The sequence below is a fragment of the Prionailurus viverrinus genome, chromosome B4, assembly GCF_022837055.1.
Source record: "Prionailurus viverrinus isolate Anna chromosome B4, UM_Priviv_1.0, whole genome shotgun sequence".
NCBI classification, from domain to species: domain Eukaryota; kingdom Metazoa; phylum Chordata; class Mammalia; order Carnivora; family Felidae; genus Prionailurus; species Prionailurus viverrinus.
Genome location: NC_062567.1, coordinates 101484360 through 101510343, shown reverse-complemented (window position 1 = coordinate 101510343; position 25984 = coordinate 101484360). Strand labels below are relative to the sequence as shown.

Below are 25984 nucleotides of genomic sequence, written 5' to 3'. Positions count from 1 at the left end.
AACATGCCTTCAAATGCTATCAGGTTTTCACATGGCCACTCTTGTGGACATGCCCCCATCCATTTAATATGTAAATAGTAGGAAATTCATGACTGTGACAAACACATTGATTTTCCTTTCTCTTTCCTAAGAGTTAATAATAACCCACAAAGTACTTGCCTTTTTCTCCCTGGTGATTTAACATTAATTTGATATCACTTTAAGAAAGGTCCGTGGGGAGTGCCTGGGTGGCTTAGTCGATTGAGCATCTCGACTCTTGATTTTGGCTCAGGTCATGTGGGCATTGAGCCCCACATCAGGCTCTGCTGCTGAGCATGGAGCCTGCTTAAGATATTCTCTCTCTCTCTCTCTCTCTCTCTCTCTCTCTCTCTCTCTCTTTCTCCCTCTGCCCCTCTCCCCCACTCATACTCCTTCTCTCTCTCACTCTCAAAAAAAGCTGCAATTAAACCTGAGTATCACTTTGCAGTTACTCGCCACATCATACAACTTTGTTGTTTTTTTTTTAATTTTTTTTCAACGTTTTTATTTATTTTGGGGACAGAGAGAGACAGAGCATGAACGGGGGAGGGGCAGAGAGAGAGGGAGACACAGAATCAGAAACAGGCTCCAGGCTCCGAGCCATCAGCCCAGAGCCTGACGCGGGGCTCGAACTCACGGACCGCGAGATCGTGACCTGGCTGAAGTCGGACGCTTAACCGACTGCGCCACCCAGGCACCCCAATACAACTTTGAAAGTAATGAATTGATTCCCTCTATGCAACTGAATAAAAATTTGAAGGAAATTTTGTTAGTAGCTGACATCTGCATCACCTGGGATGAATTTCTTTTATAAAGTACAAAACTCCCTACCTGACTGGCTACCTATCCACCTCTCCACAGGTATGTATTTCTGTACTTTAATTGGACACAACATCAAATTCTGTAAAATCAGATGGGAGGGGATAGAATCAGTCATTATTAGTAGAAATCCACTATGTTTTCCACAGTACTGAGCAGCCCTTCAAACCTGATTAAAATGATGGCACACTGACATAATGTTGCTATTAATTTTCTCTAAACAAGACATTAAAGAAAAAATTGCAAATTCACATGAAACTCAGTACCCACCAGGGAACTCCTATGTGTGTTTTTTAGGTGTCAGTAAGCTTTTCGTAAGCCTGGATGCACTAACTACATACATCTGCACAAGCTATTATATATAAAGATACTAACAAGAAAAAAAGAATCATAACTTTATGTATTAATATGCTGATTTCCTTCAGTAGGCTTTGGCATAGTCACCTATAATGGGGGAAAAACAATATTTTTCTGCAAGCACTTGCATGAGGTCACTGTGTTGGAAACAACCCCTCATATTGACCAGGAAAAGGAAAGGAAAATCATCTTAAAGTTGATAAGATATTTTCCTCTTCCTACCTAGGAGAGTAACAGTTAGAATTTTCCTGGTGAATAAGGGGATGCATCAATCCTATAAATACTCTTCCTTGCAGAAACAGTAAGTCTTCACTTGTTTTTGTATATTTCTACATATGGCACTGCTCTTTCTCTGAATTCAGTCTTACCATTTTTATTTCCTAAATAGTTACAAATCTGAATTTAGGTAAGAAGTTTTTCCCTTAGCAAATAAAACTAGAGAGAATAGAAACTCTTTCTGATTTTCACTGTATTTAAGGAAAATGTATTCCACTCTGATCATTCATTTTATATTTTGTATTACCAAAGATATGGAAAACATGTTTTTCCAAAGAGCAATATCCAAGAAGATAATATAAAAAGTATCATTTATCAGAATCAAAGAGTTCTAAAATATCAAACAATGAACTTCAGTTTTAGTCACTCACTTGATTTTCTAGACTCTTACTATTTTTAAAATCACGCTTAATCTTTGCAAAGAAAATTTATTTAAAAATTGTTTTCATTCAAATTTGATACTCTGCCCAGTTACTCAGAAGATAAAAATTCTGAAAACATTAATCTAAAAGGGTTGATGTAATTTACTAAACTAAGTAGAACTGAACTAAAATATTTACATACAGGGGTGCCTGGGTGAATCAGTCAGTTAAGTGTCTGACTTGATTTCAGCTGAGGTCATGATCTCATGGTTCGTGGGTCAAGCCCCGAGTTGACAATGCAGAACATGCTTGGGATTCTCCATCTCCCTCTCTCTCTACCCCTCCCTGACTCACACTCTCTCTTTCTCAAAAATAAACTTTTAAAAAATTGCTTTAAAATATATACATAAAAAGGCCACAAGGTTCTCATAGCTCAGTTACTTTTTGTGAGTCAAATGGAAAACCCAACAAAACCTCTATACTCAGTGAAGGGGAAAACAGGTTCCAGTTAATTTCCTTACTTTCACATATATACACAAATATGCCTAAAAAGAAGCAGCATAGGGGCGCCTGGGTGGCTGAGTCAGTGAAGTGTCAACTCTTGAGTTCAGTCAGCTCAGATCATGATCTCACGCAGTTTGTGAGTTCAAGCCCCATGATGGGCTCTGTGCTGACAGCACATAGCCTGCTTGGGATTCTCTGTCTCCTTCTCTCTCTGTCCTTCTCCCACTCATTCTCTCTCACTCTCTCTCAAATAGATAAATAAATAAACTTTAAAAAAAGCAGCAGAAAGGTTTTTTTTCTTTTTTTAAATTGTATTAAATTTCATGTTACATCCGCTTAATATGACAATTTGTTTCCCAGGGATCACTTAGTGTGAGGAAAATAGAGAATAAACAAAATAAGTAAATAAATTATACATATAATGATAAATGTTTTGGAGAAAGATACATTTAATTTTATAGAACACAAGAAGGGAGCCAGAGAACCACAGAAAATCTTATGAGAGAAACACTGCTTTAAGAAAAGTACTCTGGGAACACTGTGCCAGCCCTACAGCAAAGCAGAGGGAACAGAGATGAGTGATGAGGACAATTTAAATGGGGGCAGATGATAATGCAGCTGCCACAGCTCAAAGGCAATGGGAGCGCTGAGGTGGTATGAATCCAACAGACGCTTCAAAGGAAAATCTGAGATTTAGTCACTTACTGGATACAGGCAAAACAAAGAGGAGGAGAAGCAAGCAAGATCTTCAATACTCTATACCTAGAGACCAGGAAAATGGCGTCATTGATATCGTTTACAGAGACATTTTCAACAAAAGGATAACCAAAGAATTGCTTATTTCTACTGAAGCCAGAACCACCTAAGTCCTGAGTTTATGCTTGACGGTAATAGCTCAGGGTCTTCTCCAATCCTTGCAGTGTTTTCGAACACTTCTGCAATATTTCTGTACATGTTTGGAAAATGCTCACCAGTTTGCCACCAGTGGTCTAGGACAGGTACTCTGAAGACCTTTTTGGACCATTCCAGGGTCTCCACATCACATCGTTCTCCAGCCACAAACAACGTTTTGAACCTGAATATAAGAGGAAGCATGAATTCAAATTATTCCTTGAAAATAAATCTAAATAATTTCATCCTCATTCTTTAAAACATTCTAGAATCCAACCACATTAATTCCATCAAGGAAAACAACCATATTACCACTATATCATATTATAGAATGGTGAGAAGGATTATGTGTTTTGACCCAAATGTAGCCAAATGGACATTGCAACATTGAAGAAAGATGCTTCCAAAGAATTTACAACTACAGCTTCTCAGTTTGGAGAAGAGCAATTGAGTTGATCTTTGTACTGCATCTGTCATATTCATCTAATGATCAAAGATGAAAACCTTTTTCCTCCTTGACATTATGTCTGCTAATTTTAGCTCCATGTTTGATTGCTGTATTCTATTTAAGTCTATACACAAAAATATACGCTTGAATATCAGCTAAGGCAACAAACAAGCTCATAAATATGATGTGCTTGTTCATTTTGGTGAGTTCCTTTGATAAAAATTACTCTGATTTCAAATACATATTTACCCTATTCCAAGGACATACATAGGAAAAACAGGTTATTTAAAAGTAAATACCATTGTGACCTTTCTGGTCAAAAAGACTCTTATCAAAAGGAATACAAGGTTATTAAAGAGAGCACTATGCCACAGAATAGAAAGGATGAAATAGATAAATGGAATTGGACTGACACTTTTGGTGGTTCATTAAAAGAATGATTGTTTTTCTTTTATTCTCAATGTTTCCATGGTCTATCAAAAAAAAATGTATGTATGAAGAGTTAATTCATGGTCATCAAAGTAAAAATCAATCAAATAAATAAAAACCTGCCTACCCATTCTAAAAAATATAATATTAGCCACAGGAGATTTCTTACAGTTCCCTTATCATCTCATGAAGATTCACGGAGATGCAGATACTCCCACACCTATGCTCCAACAATATACATTTCCCCTCTTGGTTATAAGCATATACATCATTTTATACTTATTTGTTTCTTGTCTATTTCCCACAGTGGACCGTGAGCTCCTTAAGAGCATTTATCTTCATGATGTCAATACCCATAAAGGAATATCTGGGACTTTTAGGTACTTGAACATTTCTAGAAGCTCAGGAAGATGAAGTAGAGAGGTGGGGTATAGGTAAAACTTATGTCAGCTTGACTCATTCTTCTAAGTAAAAGAGGAAGCATGCTGTTTTGTTAGAGCATGGAAATAGACCATAGGAAAGTGACTTGAAGAGAGAAAATTTCTGGCTATTTTAGGAAATTTTTAATGAATAACATAAAAGCAAAAGAAGTGAAGAGCAGCCACTTGGCTTTCTTTCACTGATTCAATTAGTAGGTCTAGGAGGCCAAGTGGAGACAACACAAACTGGGTGTAGTACAGAAATAACGGGTGGCAAGTCACGCTAAAATTGCTGTCTGGCAAATCTAGAGCAGGTGTGAGAAATAGGGAAGCAAAGCAGGAATAATCGTGATGGAGAAAGATATGAGGAAAAATAATATAAAGACAGAGAGATGTAATTTCAAATTTCAGATCACCCATTACTAGTCTTTGTTAAGAAACCATTTAAATAATGTGGATCAATCATTGTGGTGAGTCACCTCTCAAAGTATGCAAGGCTGCTAGGTGATAATTTCAATCTTTAAGAGCACTCAAGGGAAACAGAGAAAAGGGATGAAAGTAGGAAAGCAAAAAGGGAGAATAATAAGAGACAGAGACTAGAAAAGAATAAATTAGACTTTCTGACTATATATATTATGTGCATATATATACATATATATATTATATATATGTACATAATATATATATGTATGTTTGCAACCTGAGATAAAATTTAGATAATTAAATGTATATTCATTATAACATGCTTAACATTAAAATGTGGACACCAAATATGACCTCATCTGGCAAAAGAGATATAGCACAATAAAACAAATATTAAAACATTAAATTATTAAAACTAGGTTAAAATATTAAAAAAAAGATTAGGGGCGCCTGGGTGGCTCAGTCGGTTAAGCGTCCGACTTCAGCTCAGGTCACGATCTCATGGTCCATGAGTTTCAGCCCCGCGTCGGGCTCTGGGCGGACGGCTCAGAGCCTGGAGCCTGCTTCTGATTCTGTGTCTCCCTCTCTCTCTGCCCCTCCCCCATTCATGCTCTGTCTCTCTCTGTCTCAAACATTAAAAAAAAAATTTTTTAAAAAGATTAGTGTAAAGTTTTAAAGTTTAAAATGAAGTCAATACATTTGTGTTTTTAGATGCCAGGTAAAAACAAGACAAAAATTTAAATATAAAGGCCCATATTGTTGATAATCCTATGACTCAAAAATGTGAACTTATTTTAATTACATTTTCTTTAAACAGATTCCTAATATTTTAGAAAATGTCTGTGATTACAACCATTATGCACATAGATAATTTGTATTAAAATTTATAAATGATATGTTTGGGTGATTCCAACAGTGTGGCAAAGAACAATAAAAAGGAAGTTTTACAGATATCAGAGGCCATATTTCCATCATCTATCAAGTCACAGATTACTCCAAAGAGCTCTAGATTGTTCAGATGGTCAGGTGTTCAGTTAATATGCGAAACTGCAGATCTAGAATTATATATGTTTTTGAAAACATGGGGTAAAATATTGTCAATTAAAAATATTAACACATAATACAAAATAATTTTTGGCTAATTAAAGGGCAACCGACATCTTGATATCACCACCATTTTTGCAAGTTTTAATTTATTTTTTTGGCTTTTTTCCCCAGTCAAGTAAATTACAATTAATCTAATTAATTGGTTATAATGATAAACTATTAACTAGTATTGAGTTTTTATCTGATGACAAATTTCCACATTATATATTTTAAAGCTTAGTATTTATTATTGTGGTTTTGCAGTACAATTCTATCACTTATTTTTCTTAGAATTTAATTACATTTTTATTATTATGGTAGCAATATTCATGCTGGCACTAATAAGCCATATATAAAGATGAAATTCCATAATGAGTAGTTAAGGTGATATCTGGCTTTTCTGCATGTCAGTCTCTTCAATTTCCAAAAAGTCGTTTATTATTTACTAAAACAGAGGAAAAATTGCAAGATGATTGGTGATTTAGAAAAATGTTAAAGTAGTATAGATTAATTCCTTTCCCTAAATACACTAAAAACTATTAATCTACTTTTTTATTAAAATTCCTCAAACTGCCCCAAAGTTATTACTTTTGTCAACTACAGACTCCTAATTGTATAACATTATTGAACATTAACATACTGTATACAAAGATTTACGAATAGAATACGACTAATGAAAAAATTAAGTCTTGTAATAAATACTTAATCAAATATTATTAACTCCTGGAGCACCTGGACGGCTCAGTCAGTTAAGCATCTGACTTTTGATTTTGGCTCAGGTCATGATTTCAGGGTTGTGGGATCAAGCCCCGCATCAGGCCCCACGTTGGGCTCTTTGCTGAGAGCACAGAGCTTGCTTAGGATTCCTTCTCTCTCTGCCCCTGCCCTCTCATATTCTCTCTCTCTCTCTCTCTCTCTCTCTCTCTCTCTCTCAAAATAAACTTAAAAAAAGCTTATTTAATGGAGCGCCTGGGTGGCTCAGTCAGTTGAGCATCCAGCTTTGGCCCAGGTCATGATCTCATGGTTCAGGAGTTCGAGCCCGCATCAGGCTCTGTGTTGACAGCTCAGAGCCTGGAGCCTGCTTCAGATTCTGTGTCTCTCTCTCTCTCTCTGCCCCTCCCCCATTCATGTTCTATCTCTCTTTCTCAAAAATAAACATTAAAAAATTTTTTAAAAAAGCTTATTTAATATATATAATTAACTCTCAGTTCCTCATAGTAAATAAAACCATTCAATGTGATATATTTCTATAACCAAGATGATTACTGAAAGAAAAAAAACAGCATAAATCTATAATTATAAAGATAAATTGTAAGGTAATTTAAAGATAAACTCATGCCTTAGGTCAGTCTTATTTTTTAAAGGACATTTTGTGGCTTATAATAAAAAAGAATAATAACATCACTTAATAAACTTCTCATTAATGACCTTGCAAATATTTTATTGATAATATGAAAAGACAAATACCTCAAAATGAAAATATTTAAACAATTTTTCCTTGAAAATGCATTTTATAAAGATTAATATTAGCCACTCTCGTAGTAACTTGGATTCTCTGGAATCCAAATTTACCTAAGTTAATTACATAGGTCTTCTATCTACGCTATAACTACACTGTATAATATGGAAGCTCTAAGCTACATGTAGCTATTTAAATTTTAAATTAGTTAAAATTTAAAAAATATATATCAATGTCATGATAGGATTATCCTCTTGTCAAGAGTTCAATAGTCACCTGCAACTTCTATCTACCATATTGCAGAGCTCAGTTTTATTGTATAGTGCTGCCATAGATTTTGATAGACTAATAAATATACGGGTAATATTCTGATGATAGTAACACAGGGAAAGATGAATTTACTTCCAAGAATATACTACCAAAAACTTAAACAAAATTATAACATACAATATCTAGAGTAGAAAAAACCAGTAGGGGGATAGAATTAATGGGAATGAAACCTGTCTACTTTTCCCCAATTCTGTGTAAAATGGACTACAATTCAACACTCAAATGAAGCTGAAAATTAAGCCAAGAGAAAGAGAAAAACAATAATATTGTCAAGTTAATTTTAGTCCAAAATAAAAAGGAAGCTGCCCAAAAATGGATAAAAGCTAAAGATAAATTCTGATGAAGAATTTTCAGGTAACAAATTAAGAACAGAAGAAAACTAAAGTGAATATTTCTTTCAAGCTCTATAAACTACCAAACAAGTGAAAAGTACTCTTCACTTGTGCCAAAATAAGTTAAATAAAAATAGATCATTTCAGCAATGCCTCGTCAACTTCTAGTCTACAGAATATCATTACTTTTGCCACCAGTGTCCCTGAGCTTATCTCCATTTTTTCTTCATGCTATTTTCCTCCACTTGCTCCCCACTAGAATTCAGTTTCAAAATGTTACAGACAGTAGTGTTAGTATTACACATGCATTTGTCACTCTGTCAAGGACCTACTAGCATTTTGTCCACCAGGCTCTCTCTCAAGCACAACCAGAAAAGCTAAACAGAATGTAAAATAGAAACATCTCTTTCAGGTATCAGAGAACTACAAAGACAATCAGCACTGGAAGCATTAACATCCCAAGGAAAAAAATGTGTAGAAACGTCTTACACTGACATGCCGTTTTTCCCCCTTTGGAATATCTGCCCAAGCAACTAGTGGTTGAAAAACTGAGAAACTGAACAAAAACTGTGACTGAGAGGCTTAGAAAATGAACACCAATTCCTGCCACCACAATTTCTTGGTGGGGGGTGGGGGGGCGGGAAACAAACCAACCTGGAACTCAAGACTCGTAATGGAAAAGAAGGAGTAGAGGGTTGTAAAACACTCAAGTTTCCATTGGAATGCCTGAAGATTTACATCCTAACAATAGGGATAAACTGGAAAGAAACTTGCCTTCTTAAATACTGAAGTACAGCTGCAAATCAGCTAGAACCCGAACTGGATCAAAGTGATCTTCCCTTATGTTAACAGCCTGCCAAAATAAGAATTACTTTGTAGGACCTTAACAACTCCAGAGTGTCAAAGTAGCTATATAATTTTTAACATATGATGATCATTAAGATAGAAGGCCATGTGACCAATATGCAAAATAGAGTCATCAGAAAAAAAATCACAAAGATTCACTGATAGTCTTGTTATTAGACATAGACTTCGCAATAACTCTGAATATGTCCATGAAATATTTGTATAAATTATCAAAGAACTAGAAATTATAATAAAGCATCAAATAAATATCTCTGAACTAAAAATACAAAAGTACAAACTTAGAGAAGTTTAGATCTAAAGAAAGTTTATATACAACTGAAAACAAGATTGAAAACCCGAAATGTAAGTTAAGAGAAAATAACCAATCTGCAACTGAAAAGAATAAAGGAGAAAAAACAGAGTTTATGAGATATGGGTAATAGGGTAAAACGTTCTAACAAATGCCATTAAAGTATCAATGCCTAAGAAGGGAAAATAGATAGAAGCAATATTTGAAGAGATAATGGATAAAAGAGTTTCTAAAAATAATGAAAGCTATCAAGTTACAAATTTAAGAAGCAATTTGAATGAAATGAAATTGAATCCATAATTTATGGGAGGATGGGTGAAATAAAGAGGATCAAGAGTACACTTATCATGATGAGCACTGAGAAATACATAGAATTGTTGAATCATTCTATTGTACACCTGAAACTAATATAACACTGTGTGTTAATTATACTTCAATGGAAAAAATAAAAAAGGAAAATTTCTTGAAACAAACCTAAGAAAAGATGTCTTTCATGCAATAAACAAAACAGCATTAATGCGATAAATTAAAATAATAATAACCTTAATAAATTAAGAGATATACTATAATTATGAACTAGAAGTCTCAATATTAACTTGCCAGTTTTTAACATAGAAATCTATAAATTCAAAATAATCCCAAACAAAATTCTAGCAGTTCTATCTGTGTGTGTGTGTATGTGTGTGTGTGTGTGTGTGTGTGTGTGTGTATAAACAGGCTGATACTAAAATCTGTATGGAAATACAATGGAGCAGATTAAAGAGCAAAGAACAAGGTGATGTACTGCTGTTACTACTACTACTATTAGATATCAAGACCTGTTATAAATCTATAATGACAAAGACACTGTGAGAGTAGCACAAATATAGGCAAATAGGCCAATCAATGAAACAGAATTAAAGCAAGAAACAGAAAGGACTTATGAACACTTCTATGACAAAGTGGTATGCAGAGCCATGGGAAAGTATGGCCATTTAAATGAACGGAACTTGATTAATTGGATACATATAAGGGAAAAAAAAAACAAGTTTGACCCCTTACTTCATGCCATACACAAAAATCAAACCAGTAAGATTATGTGAAAGGTAAAGCAATAAACTTCTAGAAAATGATATAGAAGAGGGGTACCTGCATGGCTGTCAGTTAAGCGTCCAACTCTTGATTTCGGCTCAGGTCAAGATCTTACATTCATCGAACTATACACACATATTTTATCAATGTAAATGTCCTAATTTGGTATTGTACTACAGTTACGGAAGATGAAGCCATGGGAGAAACTTGGTGAAGGGTACATAGGCCCTCCTTGTACTATCTTTGAAATCTCCTGTGAATTACAATTATTCTGAAATAAAAAAAAATTTTTTTAAAAGATCTCTTGTTCATGAGATGGAGCCCCACACTGGGCTTGGAGCCTGCTTGAAATTTTCTTTCTCCCTCTCTGTCCCTCCCCCATATGCGCTCATGCTCTCTCTCTCTCTCTCTCTCTTTCTCTCTCTCTCTCTCTCTCTCTAAATCAAAAAAAAATAACATAGAAGAATAACTTCTGATCTTCAAATAAGTAACATGTATTAAATAGGATTTTAAAAGCACTAGCCATAGAGAAAAAATATTGATGAAAAGGCACATCTCTTCATCAAAAGTCACCGCTAAGATAGTGAGAGAAATTCAAATCACAAGGTAAAGATTATTTGTAATACATATAGTCAGTAAAAAAAAAAACTGGATTAAAAGTATATGAAAAGTCCCACAAATCAACAAGAAAAAGAAAACTGAAATGTGCCAAAGATTTGGATAAACATTTCACAAAACAGAATCTTCAAATGGCTGATGAAATATGAAAAAGCCATAAGCTTTAAAATACAATAAACAAGAGATGTAATATTTTTCTATGTTGTATAAATTATTAAGATTTTACTTCTTGGGGTGCCTGGGTGGCTCAGTCAGTTAAGTGTCCAACTCTTGATTCCGGTTCATGACTTGATCCCAGGGTCATGGGATCGAGCCCTGTGTTGGGGCTCTGTGGTGTACACAAAGAATGCTTAAGAGTCTCTCTCTCTCTCTCTCTCTCTCTCTCTCTCTCTCTCTCCCTGTGTCTGCCCTTCTTCCCCACTCACACACACTCTCTCTCTAAAATAATAAACAAATACATAAATAAATAAATAAATAAATAAATAAATAAATAAATAAATAAATATTTACTTCTTCACATAATGGCTTTAAATTATTTACTTTCTGATTCAACTACCATGGTGATAACTGGCAACTAAGTTTTTTAAAAGATTCAACAATGCAAGTTGGATATTTGGATGGCTCATCAGCAATCCACCACCAACCCAAAGACAGGCAACATATGGTCACTGTCATTCCGAGATTCGGAAGACCACATATTTGGAGCAGTGAGTCAAATGTAGGAGATCTCTGAAAGCTTTTAAAAAAGGATTGATAACTCTGAGATTTTCTCATTTGTTTAAATTTTAATAGTCGTTGTCACTGAAGTAGGAAAGTTATTTGTTTAGGCGCTGCCAGCTCTGTAAGACCAAATGAAGAGAGGTGCAAAGCATGTACACATACATACCCTCGCCCACCTCTCCTTCTATGAAGGCACACCTATAGTATGACATCCTCGATTTACCAAGGTGGTTCAGAGATTTCATGTCAAATGAGCACATAAAGAAAATGGGAAGAATTTTTCGTTATGAGATTTTTAACTTCCTTTAGAAACAGGACAAGAGTAGATGATAATATAATGGACTTATTATGTACATACTGCCCAGTTATGGGATAATTCTCAGTTTTATCATTCTGCCATATTTATTTCACTTAGAAAATAAAATAGCATTGATTTTATTGAATTCTCCCCAAACCCTACTTAACTCTTAGTTCTCTTCACCACCCACTAGCCACCTAGTCTCAGTAACTAGCATTACTCAGAGGTTTTCATTTCCTGAATTAATTTTTTTTGCCTATTGTGTATCCCTAAACAAGACAATATGGTTTTTCATAATTTTTCAAATTTCTCTTGATATGTGTAAGAGAAAAATAATCATTTTTCACTTGCTTTTTTTTTTAATTTTTTTTTCAACGTTTATTTATTTTTGGGACAGAGAGAGACAGAGCATGAACGGGGGAGGGGCAGGGAGAGAGGGAGACACAGAATCGGAAACAGGCTCCAGGCTCTGAGCCATCAGCCCAGAGCCTGACGCGGGGCTCGAACTCACGGACCGCGAGATCGTGACCTGGCTGAAGTCGGACGCTTAACCGATTGCGCCACCCAGGCGCCCCATTTCACTTGCTTTTTAAACTCAGCATTATGTGTTTGAGATTTATCCATGCTAATATTGAAGTTCTGGTCAATTTCCACTTCTGAATATCCTGCTGAATTAATACACCACAACACATAATCTATTTTCTACTATGTTTTTACTACACATGTACTTACTTATATTTTGTTTTGTTTTGAAACAAACCTGCTAGAAACCTTCAAATGCATGGTTTATTGTTCACATTTCTGAGAGTTTCTCATTCTCATCCCTCCATATTAATAAAGCTTGATCATGGGACATCTTGAGTGCATAAATATCTATTACTACATATTTCCACTTTATTCTCTCCATAGTAGTGTAAAAACAGTTCTGCTGCTTTATATCCTTGCAAGCAAGTATCATTGTTAGGTATTTTAACTTTTGTCTATGTGATGGGAATAAAATGCCATTTCTCTGTTTCTTAGTGAGATTAAAGATCTTTTAATGTTTTGGACTACTCTTGTCTTCTCCATGAACTGACTGTCCATATCCTTTGCCCATTCGTCTATTGGATGGTGTGTTTTCTTATTGATTTGTAGAAGCTCTTTATTTCCTCTACACTAATTGCTTAATGGTTATACATGCTGCAAATATCTTCTCTGAGTGAATCATTCATCATTTAACTTTGTTTATTCTTTTAGTGGGCGATTTTTCATTTTAATGTGGTAAATTTCATCAATATTTTCCTTAATGATTTGTGGTTTACACTTTAAAAGGTCATTCCCTACTAAAAATATATTAAAAGATTTTTTTCATTTTCTTCTGAAAGTATTGTCTTTGCTTTACAATTTTAGAGCCTTGAATCCAGCTGAAATGTATTTTTGTGTATCATATATGGTAGGGAACTCACTTTTTTCTACATATACAGCCAGCTGTTCCAGCACCAATTTATCTAAGGGTCTATCCTTCTTCCGCTGTTTGTTAAACCACGTCCTCCATAAAGCAGGTTTCCATAGCAATGTGATCCGTTATTCAATTTTATTAGTCTTGTTTGTTGATCCCTGCTTCTATACTCGTATCTTAAGTAGAAGAAAAAGAGATTCTTTGTTGTTATTTTTATCTCTTGCTCCCTCTCCTATGTTTGCCTTCTCTGTTCAATAAGTTTGTGGGTGATGTAGCTATCCCCCAGTGATCCGATGCCACAATGATGGTCCAGAATTCTTAATACACAGTGATACTCAGGATATCATAGATCCAATTCTAGGACAGCAGGTGGGCAGTTTAGTTCAGTCTACAGCTGCTGGGCTATTCTCTGTTTCATTCAGACCTCTGTACCAAAGCTCGCTATAAGTCCTAGTCCCAGAAAACCTCTAACCATCATTATCAATCTCCTTTCATGAGTGAAGGGTAACACTGCACTGCAAGTTCAAGCACTGAGCTGGCTCTGACTCCACAATCAAAGCTGCAGAATACCGAGTTTCTACTATGCTGTCAATGCCTGCTCTTACACCTAGCAAGCCTCTGGCTTCAGCCATGCTTACTACTTTGCAAATCTGTTCCATTTCTGATCCGCAGATATGTTTACTTTAATTTTGAGCTCATCTCTGATGCTCTGCTTTTTCTTTTTTGTATTATCTCTCATTACAGTGCAATTGGGGGGAAAAAGGGCTGCATCGGAGCATGAGGTACTGTGATACCTTGAATGGAAGTACCAGAACTGAATTTTTTCTAACTTTATTAAGATTGAACTAGGAGAAGAACGTGGGAAAATAAATCAGCATGACATGATGAAAAAGAGCAGTAAATTAGAAAGCAGACAATAATAATAGCTATGACAGTCTACGTTAAGAACTGTTCCACGTGCTTTGCGTGGATCATATAGCTTTTATTTTATTATATTCTTGTGCTATTACTATATTTACATTCTGGAAGAAGGAGCGGGGGGAGAAGGGAGGGAGAAGAGAGGAGGAGAGAAGGGAAGGAGGGCAAAAAGAAAACAAATCAACAACAAAAAGAACAGAGACGCTATGTAACATTGTTGAGGTCATACAACCAGTACATGGTAGACTTAAGCTCAGTGAGTCTAACTCCAGAGTAAGAATCTTAACTATATGACACTGCACTGCCTAGTCACAGCTTTGCTGCAGGGAGCTTTGCAATTCTGGGAACATTATTTCACCTTCACCTCTTTGTGACAAAGTTTTCTCAATTGCGAAATGAGGTAACTATCCTAGATGACTTCTAATCTGTTTTTCTAACTTCTACTCGTCTATGATAAAATGAATTTGTAGTTCTGCTTAGTACCCTGTTTCAGAACATCTTTTGAAATTTGCTTTGGGAGTGAAAATTTCTGGCAGATCTCCACATTTATTTTATGTGTTGATTTTTTAAATATTTATTTATTTATTTAGAGAGGGGGAGGGGCAGAAGGTGAGCAAGCAAGAGAGAAAGAGAGAGAGAGACAGAGAGAGAATCCCAAGCAGGCTCCACTGGGGCTGATGTGGGGCTTGAGGCCACAAACTGTGAGATCATGACCTGAGCTGATATCAATCAGACACTCAACCAACCCCAGCCACCCAGGCACCCCTCCAAATTTACTTGTTTTTAAAAAAAAACGTTCATTTATTTTTGAGAGAGAGAGAGTGCGTGTGTGTGAGCAGGGGAGGGGCAGAGACAGGGGGACAGAGGATCCAAAGTAGGCTCTGTGCTGACCGCAAACAGCCCAGTGTGGGGCTCAAACTCACAAACCTAGAGACAATGACCTGAGCCAAAGTCAGAAGCTTAACCAACTGAGCCACCTAGCCCCCTCCCCCAAATTTACTTTAAAACAATATTTAATGAGATTTGTGATACATTTTAAAAATACAATTGCATCATTTGGAATGTCCTGTAAGAGAAGAGAGAGGCTAAGTTCTGCAGATATATCACGAGCCTGCAGTCATAATACCTAGTGAGTGTCAGTGCAGTAAATAAGTATGAAAAGTCTTCAACATAAATAAAAAAATTAAAGATACAGTTGTGTGAAAAGACTTGAGTCCTGGTCTTTATTCTGTCTCTAACCCAAACTTAACTTTTTTGGACTTCGGTTTCCCTGCTTTTAAAATCAGAGAGTTAGATTTTTGACGTCCCTTCTAACAGTTCCTTAGTTCACAAGGGAGGATCCATTAAAGTTCAGTGAAGGTATTATCTGAATTGACTCGGGGGACCTGGGTGGCTCCGTCGGTGAGGCGTCCGACTTCAGCTCAGAACGTGATCTCACAGTTTGTGGGTTCGAGCCCCATGTCGGGCTCTGTGCTGACAGCTCAGAGCCTGGAGCCTGCTTCAGATTTTGTGTCTCCCTCTCTCTCTCTGCCCCTCCCCTGCTCATTCTCTCTCTTGCTCTCAAAAGTAAACATTAAAAAAAAAAAAAAGAATGTGGGCCCTTGTCAGATTGCCTGAGTTAATTTCTTTCTAAAGGTTTCTTAAACTTTCTGGTCCTAATATTACTCACTCATAAAATGAGGATAATTACAATTCTTCCTTATTGTGGTGACTGAATGAGAGAAACTTAAACTGCTTATACCTGGCACGTAGTTGGTAATCAGTAAATGTTTGAATTTATTAATAGTAATTTGAATAATTGAGGGTGTTTTCACAGTCTGCATCATTAAACATCTATTAAAACCTACGTGCACACCATCCTGAATAACATAGGTGCCTAAAGACAGAAGGGCATCATCAGGGGGGACTTATTACAATTTTCCTTACATTAAGATCTCATATGCCATATTAGTATTAGTTTGAAAAAAGGCATTTGGTGCTGTTCAATATTGTATATATCAGGAAAATTGGAAAAGGTTCCCGCCTTCACAGTAATGGATAACCTTCAAAACTCATGTACAAATGCGAAAAGAAGATGGTTTAGCAAATGAGAGGCCTTAGCTTCCAGGATACACAACTTCACCCCCTGCAACCAGAATGCATTTGTTAGTAAAGACACAGTGCAAGATACCACAATCCCTGTTTCTTCAAAACTCCCTGAAACTGTCTAAGACATAGAGACTATACACAGCCTATGACGTTAATACCAAAATCTACTTTTCTATCCTTTTGGCTGCAATGGAGGAAACAAAATTGAAATGTAGTAAATGAAGGAACAAATAGAGGGTGAGTGGAAATATTACAATGGAAGGTTCATTTTATGAACACTTTTATTTTAATGAGTATATTGTTTAGATTACAGGTGCAATTTTATGTAAATCCATACCTGAGTTTTCATAAAAAAAAAAAATAGGACAAGAATGAAAAACAAAGTCACTGACTGCCCAAACTGAGAGCTTCTTCCTTACACCTGCAGTGTATGATATCTATTTTAACTCCTTCTTTGGGTTATAACAACACACAATTCATAACACTTGGTGCTTAACTTAAAAATTTCAAAACAATAATTCAAACCCGTTTTTTCTGGCTTGAAGAAATTACAAAATCCTTCTTTTAGTTTATGATAGCAGTGACCAATTTCAAAGAGGTTCAATAAGAATTGATGTTGGAAACTGCCTTGCAGATACAAATTGCTATAATTATCTTCAAATATACATATCATTAAACTAAAATGGATGTCAATAAACCAACAAAAAATATTTAAACTATTCAGAGCATACTATTATAAAACAACAGAAAAATAATTTCCTTCAGTCTTTCAACAACAGTAATTTGGACTATAATTTTCGCGTTTTATCTGTACATATGAAATCGAATAATATTTTCCCTCTATTTACACTATTATTCTATTTTCAAAGGATCGTTAGATGCTATTATACATGTACAAATGCATGTTAAGTCATGGTCTGCATTTTACTTTAAGGGAAATACAAGAAAAACAGTTTAAAAAAAGAGAAATATTTTGGTAAGATCTGAACTGAAATAAACACAATACGGTATTAAAAATATTCCCGGGTATAGTTAAAATTCTAACTAATTCAAAGCTATGTTTAGAACAGTCATTCTTAATAACATGCAGAATCTTTTGGCTCTTTCCATCGAGGTATCGCAGTGCCAAAAAAATGTATAATGTTCAGTTATTCATTCTGATGGCAGTTTTTAATGTAATTTGCCCCGCGCATCCCAAGTTCACCTTGTCAGAGAGTACCGCTTCCCCAAGGCTGCCCCAGGGTCCTGTTGACGGATGGCTCTAATTGCAGTCGGCGCTGTAAACAAGGCAGCTACTCCATGCTCCGCGAGCACACGGAAATAAGCGCCAGCATCTGGTGTTCCCACAGGCTTTCCCTGCGATGAGATTCATTTAAAATGTCACCGGGTAAAATGTCTCCTACTTCACTGACAGTTCAATGCTTATACACTTAACACAGCAATGTTAATAAAATGGGGTTCTCGACAGATCTGAGTTTTAAAATGTCCCCATACTCTACAATAAATACATAAAAAAACAAACAAACGCCCAGGCTTCAGAGAGGCCATTTGCTCCCTTACATCATCCTAAAAGCTTTTCAAATTGCACTGTTTTCCTTTCTCAAGTTTTGAACGATAAAGGATAGGGTGTATATATCACATTCAAATTAATAACATAAAACAGCCTTCTGTTTTCCAAGAAATTCAAGACATTGTTTTGTGTGGTAGGACTAAAGGAGAAATATGATTGCTACGAATTTCTAACTTTGACACTTTTTTTTTCATAATCACTTCTAAAAGTGACAATAACAATTCTCTAAATTTTTGAGAACAGAGAAAAATATGGAATCACCGTAATTTCTGCATCATAACCTTTACAATTAAATGCCTCACTCCAAGGAAAGCAACTTCTGTGACTTAAAAATTCAGTAAGATATCTCCAGATGTATGCTTTCCATAGCTTCAAAATGACATTTCACATGTGCAGTGAAAACTCTGTGAATAAAAATCTAACAATTTTTATAGAATACGTAATCAAAGGGACACAAAGCATTTGTATTACTGATGTTTCCGCAAAGTGGAAAATGAGCATAGCATAAATCAGTGATTCTGCAAAAATTCTGTTACATAAAATCTATGTTGGCCCAGCCATATCCCCTCATTCCTCAATCCATTCTCATCACGGCTACTTTTTCCTTTGATTCTAAGGCAAGGTGCCTGGAATGTTAATATATGTTATATGAAAAAATACGTATTATAGGTATGTAATATATATTTCACAATCAAATCATTTTGGGAGGGGTTGGGTAAGAAAAAGAAAATAGGTTTCTTACTTTGGACCATTACTTGAAGATTTAAAAGTGTTAAAGGAAATCAAGAATTCCCAAAAGAGGAATTACTATATGTAATATTTCACAATCAAATCCTTTTAGAAGGGGTTGGGATTAAAAAAAAAGGAAAGCAGGTTTCTTATTTTGGACCATTTCTTGGAAAATTAGATGTTAAAGAACATCAGGAATTCCCTAAAGAGAGTTACCATATGTAATATTTCCTAAACTTCTCTGCCCACATCCCCTATATGAACATCTCATAGATCTTATATTCTAGAGAACACACTTGGGAAACACTGATGAGGTAAAAAGAGGAAAGAAGTTGCTAATAGCAAACTTAGAGCTCTCCTCAAACACAGAATAATAAATGAGTGGATGATAATAAGAGGCCAATCATAGCTGTCTAGTAATTTAGATTCAGTATCTACTTCTGACTGGATCTTTGATAGGGCGTTACGTAGTTTGTACTTTCCTCTTTTTAATGGTTACCCTTAATATTCTTTAAATGTAATTTTATTTTCTTTTTGAAAAATATAACCCCTTTCTTATATTCTGTTGCTTTTTCTCTTGCTCTTTTAATACCAAAGACAGTATTTATTGTAACTAGAAATTCACTTTTATTATCACAACTATCCCAAACTTTTGATTTCAGTTTATTCCATTACCACCTCATATAGGTCATGAGGTTGATACAGTATGGAAAGCTGCCAGATACAATTTGGTAACTCATGTACATAACTTGACTCACACATTTTGAAGCCTTGAGCACATCAGTCTAAAAGGAGTCAGCAAAGTTATTCTTTTGAAGCAAGTGAGGTAAACATTTGACTTTTACTTTTTCGATCTGTCTTAGGCACTGATCAGTCCCTGGTGTACTAGATTGTGACTTTGGAAATCTGATCTCATCCACATAAAAAGTATTTATTAACTGATCATGTGCAATTGACTTTCCCTATCGATGTTGCCATTTTCTTGCCCATTAAATAAGAATAAATCACTTTTCCAATATTTCCTCGATAAAAGCATTGAGATAATATTTTACAGTAGTTTGAATTCTACTGAAGAAAGATATTTTATAGCCAATTGAAGTTGAATTTCATTACAATTCCAGTGTCATGGGACAAAGACAATATACCCACAAAAGGGTGATATTAGTGTCATAACAAAATACTATACCATAATGACTTTCACGTATTTTACAATGCCTTCAATTAATTATGTCTAATGATAATGACAGCTTAAACATTAGAAATATTAGTTAAAAACTGTACCATATTTTTATAAATAATATAATTGCTGCTGCAATTCTGACCTGCACCAAATAAATTTCCATCAGTATTCTATTTATTGAGAATAAAAATCATGATAACGTAGCATTACTATTAAAATACTAACGGAAGTATAAAATCTCACCATATTCCTTTGTAAGTTAGCTGAGCTCAGAAAGGTTCAGATTTTTCCATTTTATTTTCTATTCTCACAGGATCATTCAATGCTATGATATGTTTTACTATTTTAGAATTAAGTGACTCAATAGCTTAGTGGTTTTATGGAAAACTCTTCTCCCCTGGCCTCCTGCACATACACAAGCTTGTGTAAATACACACACGTGCATACACACACAGGCAATATAATCCCTTTATAGTACTTTGTAAATTTAATCAATAACATGCTAACCACTCTAAGTTACCTAGAGAAAAGGACCCTGATTCCAGAACTTGCATATTCAGTGAGAAGCAACAGCCCAAACAATTGAAAAGTAGGAAGATCCTAAGATTATGGAGATTTTCAACAAACAACATATACACCAAAAACAGTAATGCAGCTAAAAGGTAACAATAACTTAAAAACTCTTCAAAACTCAAATCCATTGATGTAATTTACCCTTTGCTTTTATTTCCTTCCCCCAAACTAAGGGGTAAAGTGTTTATTGCCACCCAGAACACGAAAGCAGAAAGCGATCCCTACAACGGCGAAGCAGAGATTCTAAGCTTTCAGCTATTATAATCGTGAATTTTTAATATCAGAGATTTATAAAACACTAACTGCTAATATTTATAATGCGGTTAGTGATGGTACAAAGCATAGAATCCAAGCAGATAAATACCTTAAGATTAAGTTGCACGTACAAATTTCTACCACTTATGATTCATTGTGTTAGTTTTAGGGAACCATAAATGATAGACCCTGAGTTAGAAAACCAGGTAATATCTCAACTTTTCCCATAATCCCTACTGAGGTTAAGTTTCAGCACAGGAAAGTAGTGAAAGACAGCAACTTAACAAAACGAAGATGAGCTTAAACACTAGACCTAGAACTTTGAGCAAAATAATCCTATGATTTCGGTTTACCCAAGGCTTGGTGTCAGGGCTACGTGCAGTTTCTCAGACTTTGACATACACATTTTTGAGTCAACTGTAGTCTTTGCCTCCTTTTGTGGCTGGATTAGAAACACACCTGGTACCTTTTTGAACGCCGCTTCTGAGAATATCACCAAAGGCATGTTTGCACTGCGGTTCTAAGGCGAAGACAGCGACATCCCTTTTAGAAGAGTCCTGAATTTAATTTCAGCAGACAGGTGCAGCAGTGTTGGCTTGTTTATTTTGGAAGCGTGATGAAACTGGCAATAGCATGTGTTGAATTCCTACTATATGCCTTGTGCCTTTACCAAGAGATGAAAATTTGGGCGTGCAACATCTAAACTTGAGACTTATTAAAACATAAGCAGTTCTCCAGGATATAATATTTAGTGAAAGAAAGGTAAAATGCAGAATACTGCACATATCATTTCTACAATGTCATCTGTATGAAAATAAAGGAGGGGGCATTGCTTATACAATAACGAACCATTATACACATAAGATTGCTTCCAAGTCAGAGAAATTGAACAGCTGGGAACGGGGGACAGTGAGATTTGCACTCTTTACCCTTTTGTGGGTTTTGAAATATGAACCAAATGAGTGTACAAGCTTTTAAAAAATGGGCTTTTTCTTCCCCAAAGTCCCTCTCTCAATAGCTCACATTATCTTGTTCCAATTTTGAAAACATTACCGCTGTTTTAAAGCCATATGGGATAACTGCACTATGCCTTAAAACCTTCAGATCTATGATTTTGTGTTACTATAGCAGATTCCTTTTTAAGGAGTAAAAACTTACTTATAAATACAATCTGATAACTAAGAATTTATATCAACTGACTTGGCTGATTGTTTGCTAGAGATTTCCCATAATTCCATGGGCCTCACCTGTAGGGATATGCTGCCACCTAGCTTTCCTTTATCTTATCCATATCACCAGCTAATTTTACTCTAATCCACTGATTGTCAACCCTAAATGTACATGAGGATTGCTTGGGATGCTTTTGAAAGGTACCAGTGTCTGTTCCCCTCTCCCAGAGGTTCTGATCTAATTGGCCTTAATTTGGGTCTAGCATTGTTGTTTCACGTGTCCCCTAAGTAATTCTAATCTACAGCCAGGGTTGAGAACCAATTCACAGTCCTTATATATGAGGCATTACCTGAGGCTAGGACATTATCCAGTACCCACCTGTCTGGTTACCTTAGGGGATGAGCCTAGAACTTAAGATTAGCCTTTGCTGGGTTTTCCCCCCTGTTATTGGGGAGAATTGCTTCATCCTTTGTCTTGTTCTATAAACTAGATTCCAGATTGTACATACATATTAAGATTTATAGGCTGTCACACCCTGAATACACTTATCCTTTTTCCTAAGATGGAAAGAATAGCCCCAGGCCAGCAGCTCCTGTGTTGCCCAGATACTTCTGAAAGCTAAGTTTTAGTTTGAGGCTTTTGTTTTGTTGTATCACTGCTTGAAATGATTATGTCTTAATCTTTTAGATGAAGGGTTTCTGACCAGACATCAGGGAAGTTTATGACTGTTCTGATTTTTTTTTTAATGTGTATATGTTTGTTTTCCTAGGGAGATTAGTCAATATGATCAGATCCTGAAAAGGAGTCCATAACCAAAAGGTTTCTAGGCCTATGAGAGCCTCCCCAACACAAGAATCTCTTCAAAGATTTTCTGTCTAGCTCTGAGGAACAGCTTGGCATCCATATTGGTAAGGAGGAGTTATACTGTTACTATTTGCAGATGACATGATACTATCCATACTTATACACACTCCACCAAAAAACTACTAGTAGTAATAAATGAATTCAGTAAAGTTGTAGGATACATAAGTAATAACTAGAAATAGATGGCATTTCTATACACTAAGAACAAAGTAGCAGAAAGAGAAACAAAGAAAACAATTCCATTTACAATGGCACCAAAACCATATAAGCATAAAAGCCCAAAACCATAAAACTGGAAACCATAAAACAGATGAGAGAAATTGAAGATGCCATGACATATACTTTAAATATCCTACAATTTTGTTCATTATACCTCAATAAAGCTGAAATTAAAAAAAAAAAAAAAAGATCTACGCTCTGGTTCGGTTCTTCTCCTGCCTTCTCCCACATCTCTGAGAGAGTTAACCATCTGGGACCTTGTGATGAGGCTACCCTCCAATGAATAAGCCATTGCTTCCACCCCAGTCATAAGAGTCCATCTGTCCCACTAAAAAGATGCTTACTTCTGAAAGTATTAATGCCAAGTAAATGAAGCAGCGCACTGGAATTGGTAATTCTGCAGACCCAGTGCTGAGCTAATTAGGGACTCTGACATATTTACCACTCTCAGCAGTCACTAAGAGCATTTATCACTAGGATAGCTGGTAGCTCATGGCTTCTAACAGGACTGCTTTCGCCTCTGAATTCCTCCATGCTGATGAGCGATCACTACTATCTGTAGAAGAGGGACAAATTAAGGTTTTCTTTACTCATAGTGAGTAGTTAGACTTTGCTATAAGCAGAGAAATTAAATGGCTTGCTTTTATTATGCTAACAGATTTCTGCCCAGGAAGGGAAGTGTGGCTATTCCGTCCATACAATGCAGTTCAACCTGAGGTCGTACAAACCCCAGCTACTCCATACCATCCAATAATTTACCTAAGATAACCTTCAAACATTCTCACATTCCCCCCATGTTTAAAAACAAAACAAACATGCAAACCTTCCTACAGAAGTGCTGTCATAAGGGTGACTAATAAAACCCTAATTCCAAACACTCTCTTCATCTATTGTCCTAGCAGACCTTTTTCTGAAGCAGTTGGCACTGATGATCCCCCACCTTCTGGAAAACCTCCCTTCCACCTCAGGATACCGGTTTTCTGGTCCTCCCACTGCCTAATTTTTTCATTCTCAGTTTATACAGCTTCCCTTCCTTAATCTTTACCTCTGAGTATTTTAATCACCTTAGGAACTTGAATTATTAACTCTTCTATGTCTCTAATTCTGAACATTTTTCTGAGTTTCCCAATATCATACAAATGTCTGAGTCGTAGGTTTAAAATCAACATTCCCAAAACTAAAAATACTCTTTCCTGCTCCACAATAGCTGTAACTCCTACTATGGCAGCTCAGTTGGCAACCACCATCACATTGGCTATCTTAGCTGAAAACATCAGAGTTATTTTCAACTTCTTGAGCTCAATCTTACAATATCCACCTGACACCCTAATATCCTGCCTTTGCCTTTAAAGATCACTGATACCCCGGTTCTGGTCACTAGCTGGTATTATTCAGTAATTTCCCAATTGTTCATCTCTAAATTATGGCCAGAGGGCACTGTTATTGGAGCCAGAGAACCCTGTTTCAAATCCCAGTTCTGTCACTCATGTGCCACTGGAAAAATTATTTAATGTCTCTGATCCTTGGTTTCTAGAGCTGTAAATAGGGACTCAAAATATTTATCCTATGGATGTATGGATAGAAATAGTTAAGGCTATGTACATAAACCGCTTAGTAGAGTTCTTATCAGGCAACACCCAATCAACAGTAGCTATTATTATTACTGGCAGTGTTTCATCCACAAAGCTTTCCCTATCTACTTTAATCCTAAACTTCCCTTAAGAGACCAGTAGACAGATTTTGAGCCTGGTGGGAATGCAATCTGCCATTTTACAAGGTATGTAACCTAAGGCAACTTATTTAATTTCTTTGATCCTTATTTAGTTCTATCATCAGAAAACTGCATCAAAAGAAGTACAAAAATTAAATGTAGACTATTTACCATAGGCAATGGCTCAATGTAATTTCTGGAAAAAAGTTTTATATCTTCTACACTGTGTAAGAAATTTCTTAGGTAGTGTCTTGGTTTGTTTGCTTTCTGTCCTTTACATTAATCTTACTTTTTTTTTTTTTTTAACATAGTGTCAGTGTGTTCAGAGCAAGGAGTGTGTATGATACTTATTCTGTTTCCCTCTCAACCCCTAGAAGATACTGAGCTCACAACAAGCACCAATAAATATTGTTGATGGAGTCATGACAATAGCTGCACTTCCTTATTCCAACATAAAACACAGGCACACACAGAGAAAAAAAAAACTCCGGAATAAGTATCTTTGAACAACTAGCCATGTGAGAAATCTAAAAGATGCTGGCATCAGCTTTGCAATCTTTTCCAATTGAGAAGATCAAATTATACAGCCTGAATTAGAGTAATAACTGTGTCATCATTTTTCTCATTCGATACATACATAAAAATACATTGCTGTTATACTAGATTAAAAAAGAAGAAAGAAGGAAATCATTTTCCATTCGATAAGGGGGTAGGACGACTCTGATGAGTGCCTTTGAGGGTACTAGTTAACAACATCACGGCTACTAGTCATAAAAGGAAGCAACGTACCCCTGTGCTTGGAGGAAGCAAATCTCTGTCCTGAAAACAACTGATAATCAAATTAGAGAAAACAGGTTAACACGTAAAATGCAAAATTCTTGCAAAAAGAAGGTAACTCTATACATGCAAGCAATTGCATGTTTAAAATGAAGCCTTGAAGGAGATAAGAATTCAGAAGGTCCACGTGTGGAACACACATCATAGGATGTCTTCACGGAGATTATAGGCCCAGTGCAGTACAGAGGTAGGTGACATGTGCATTGAAGGTGCGCTGTGGATGATCTAACGAATGTTAAATACAAAAATAATTTTAAAATATTTAAAGTAGTATCCTCAATACTCTCAAACATGAGATTTCACATAGGAAAATGGCTACAAGTTTTGATCCATGTATATAAAGTAATAATAATTATGTATAAGATATGTGTGTGGTCATATTTTACTATACACACATATATTGTGATATTTCTTTG

At 35.7% G+C, this 25984-nt stretch overlaps 1 protein-coding gene across 1 annotated transcript in view; it reads right to left on the bottom strand.

Moving 5' to 3' along the window:
• Nucleotides 1–25984, bottom strand: part of ACSS3 (acyl-CoA synthetase short chain family member 3) — a 156685-nt gene that overhangs the window by 46646 nt on the left and 84055 nt on the right. Inside the window, exons 8-9 of the mRNA XM_047868607.1 lie at nt 17665–17816; nt 3308–3411 (exon numbers count right to left, since the gene is read on the bottom strand). Of these exons, the coding sequence (XP_047724563.1) occupies nt 3308–3411; nt 17665–17816 (256 nt within the window). The remainder of the gene's footprint in view (nt 1–3307; nt 3412–17664; nt 17817–25984) is intronic.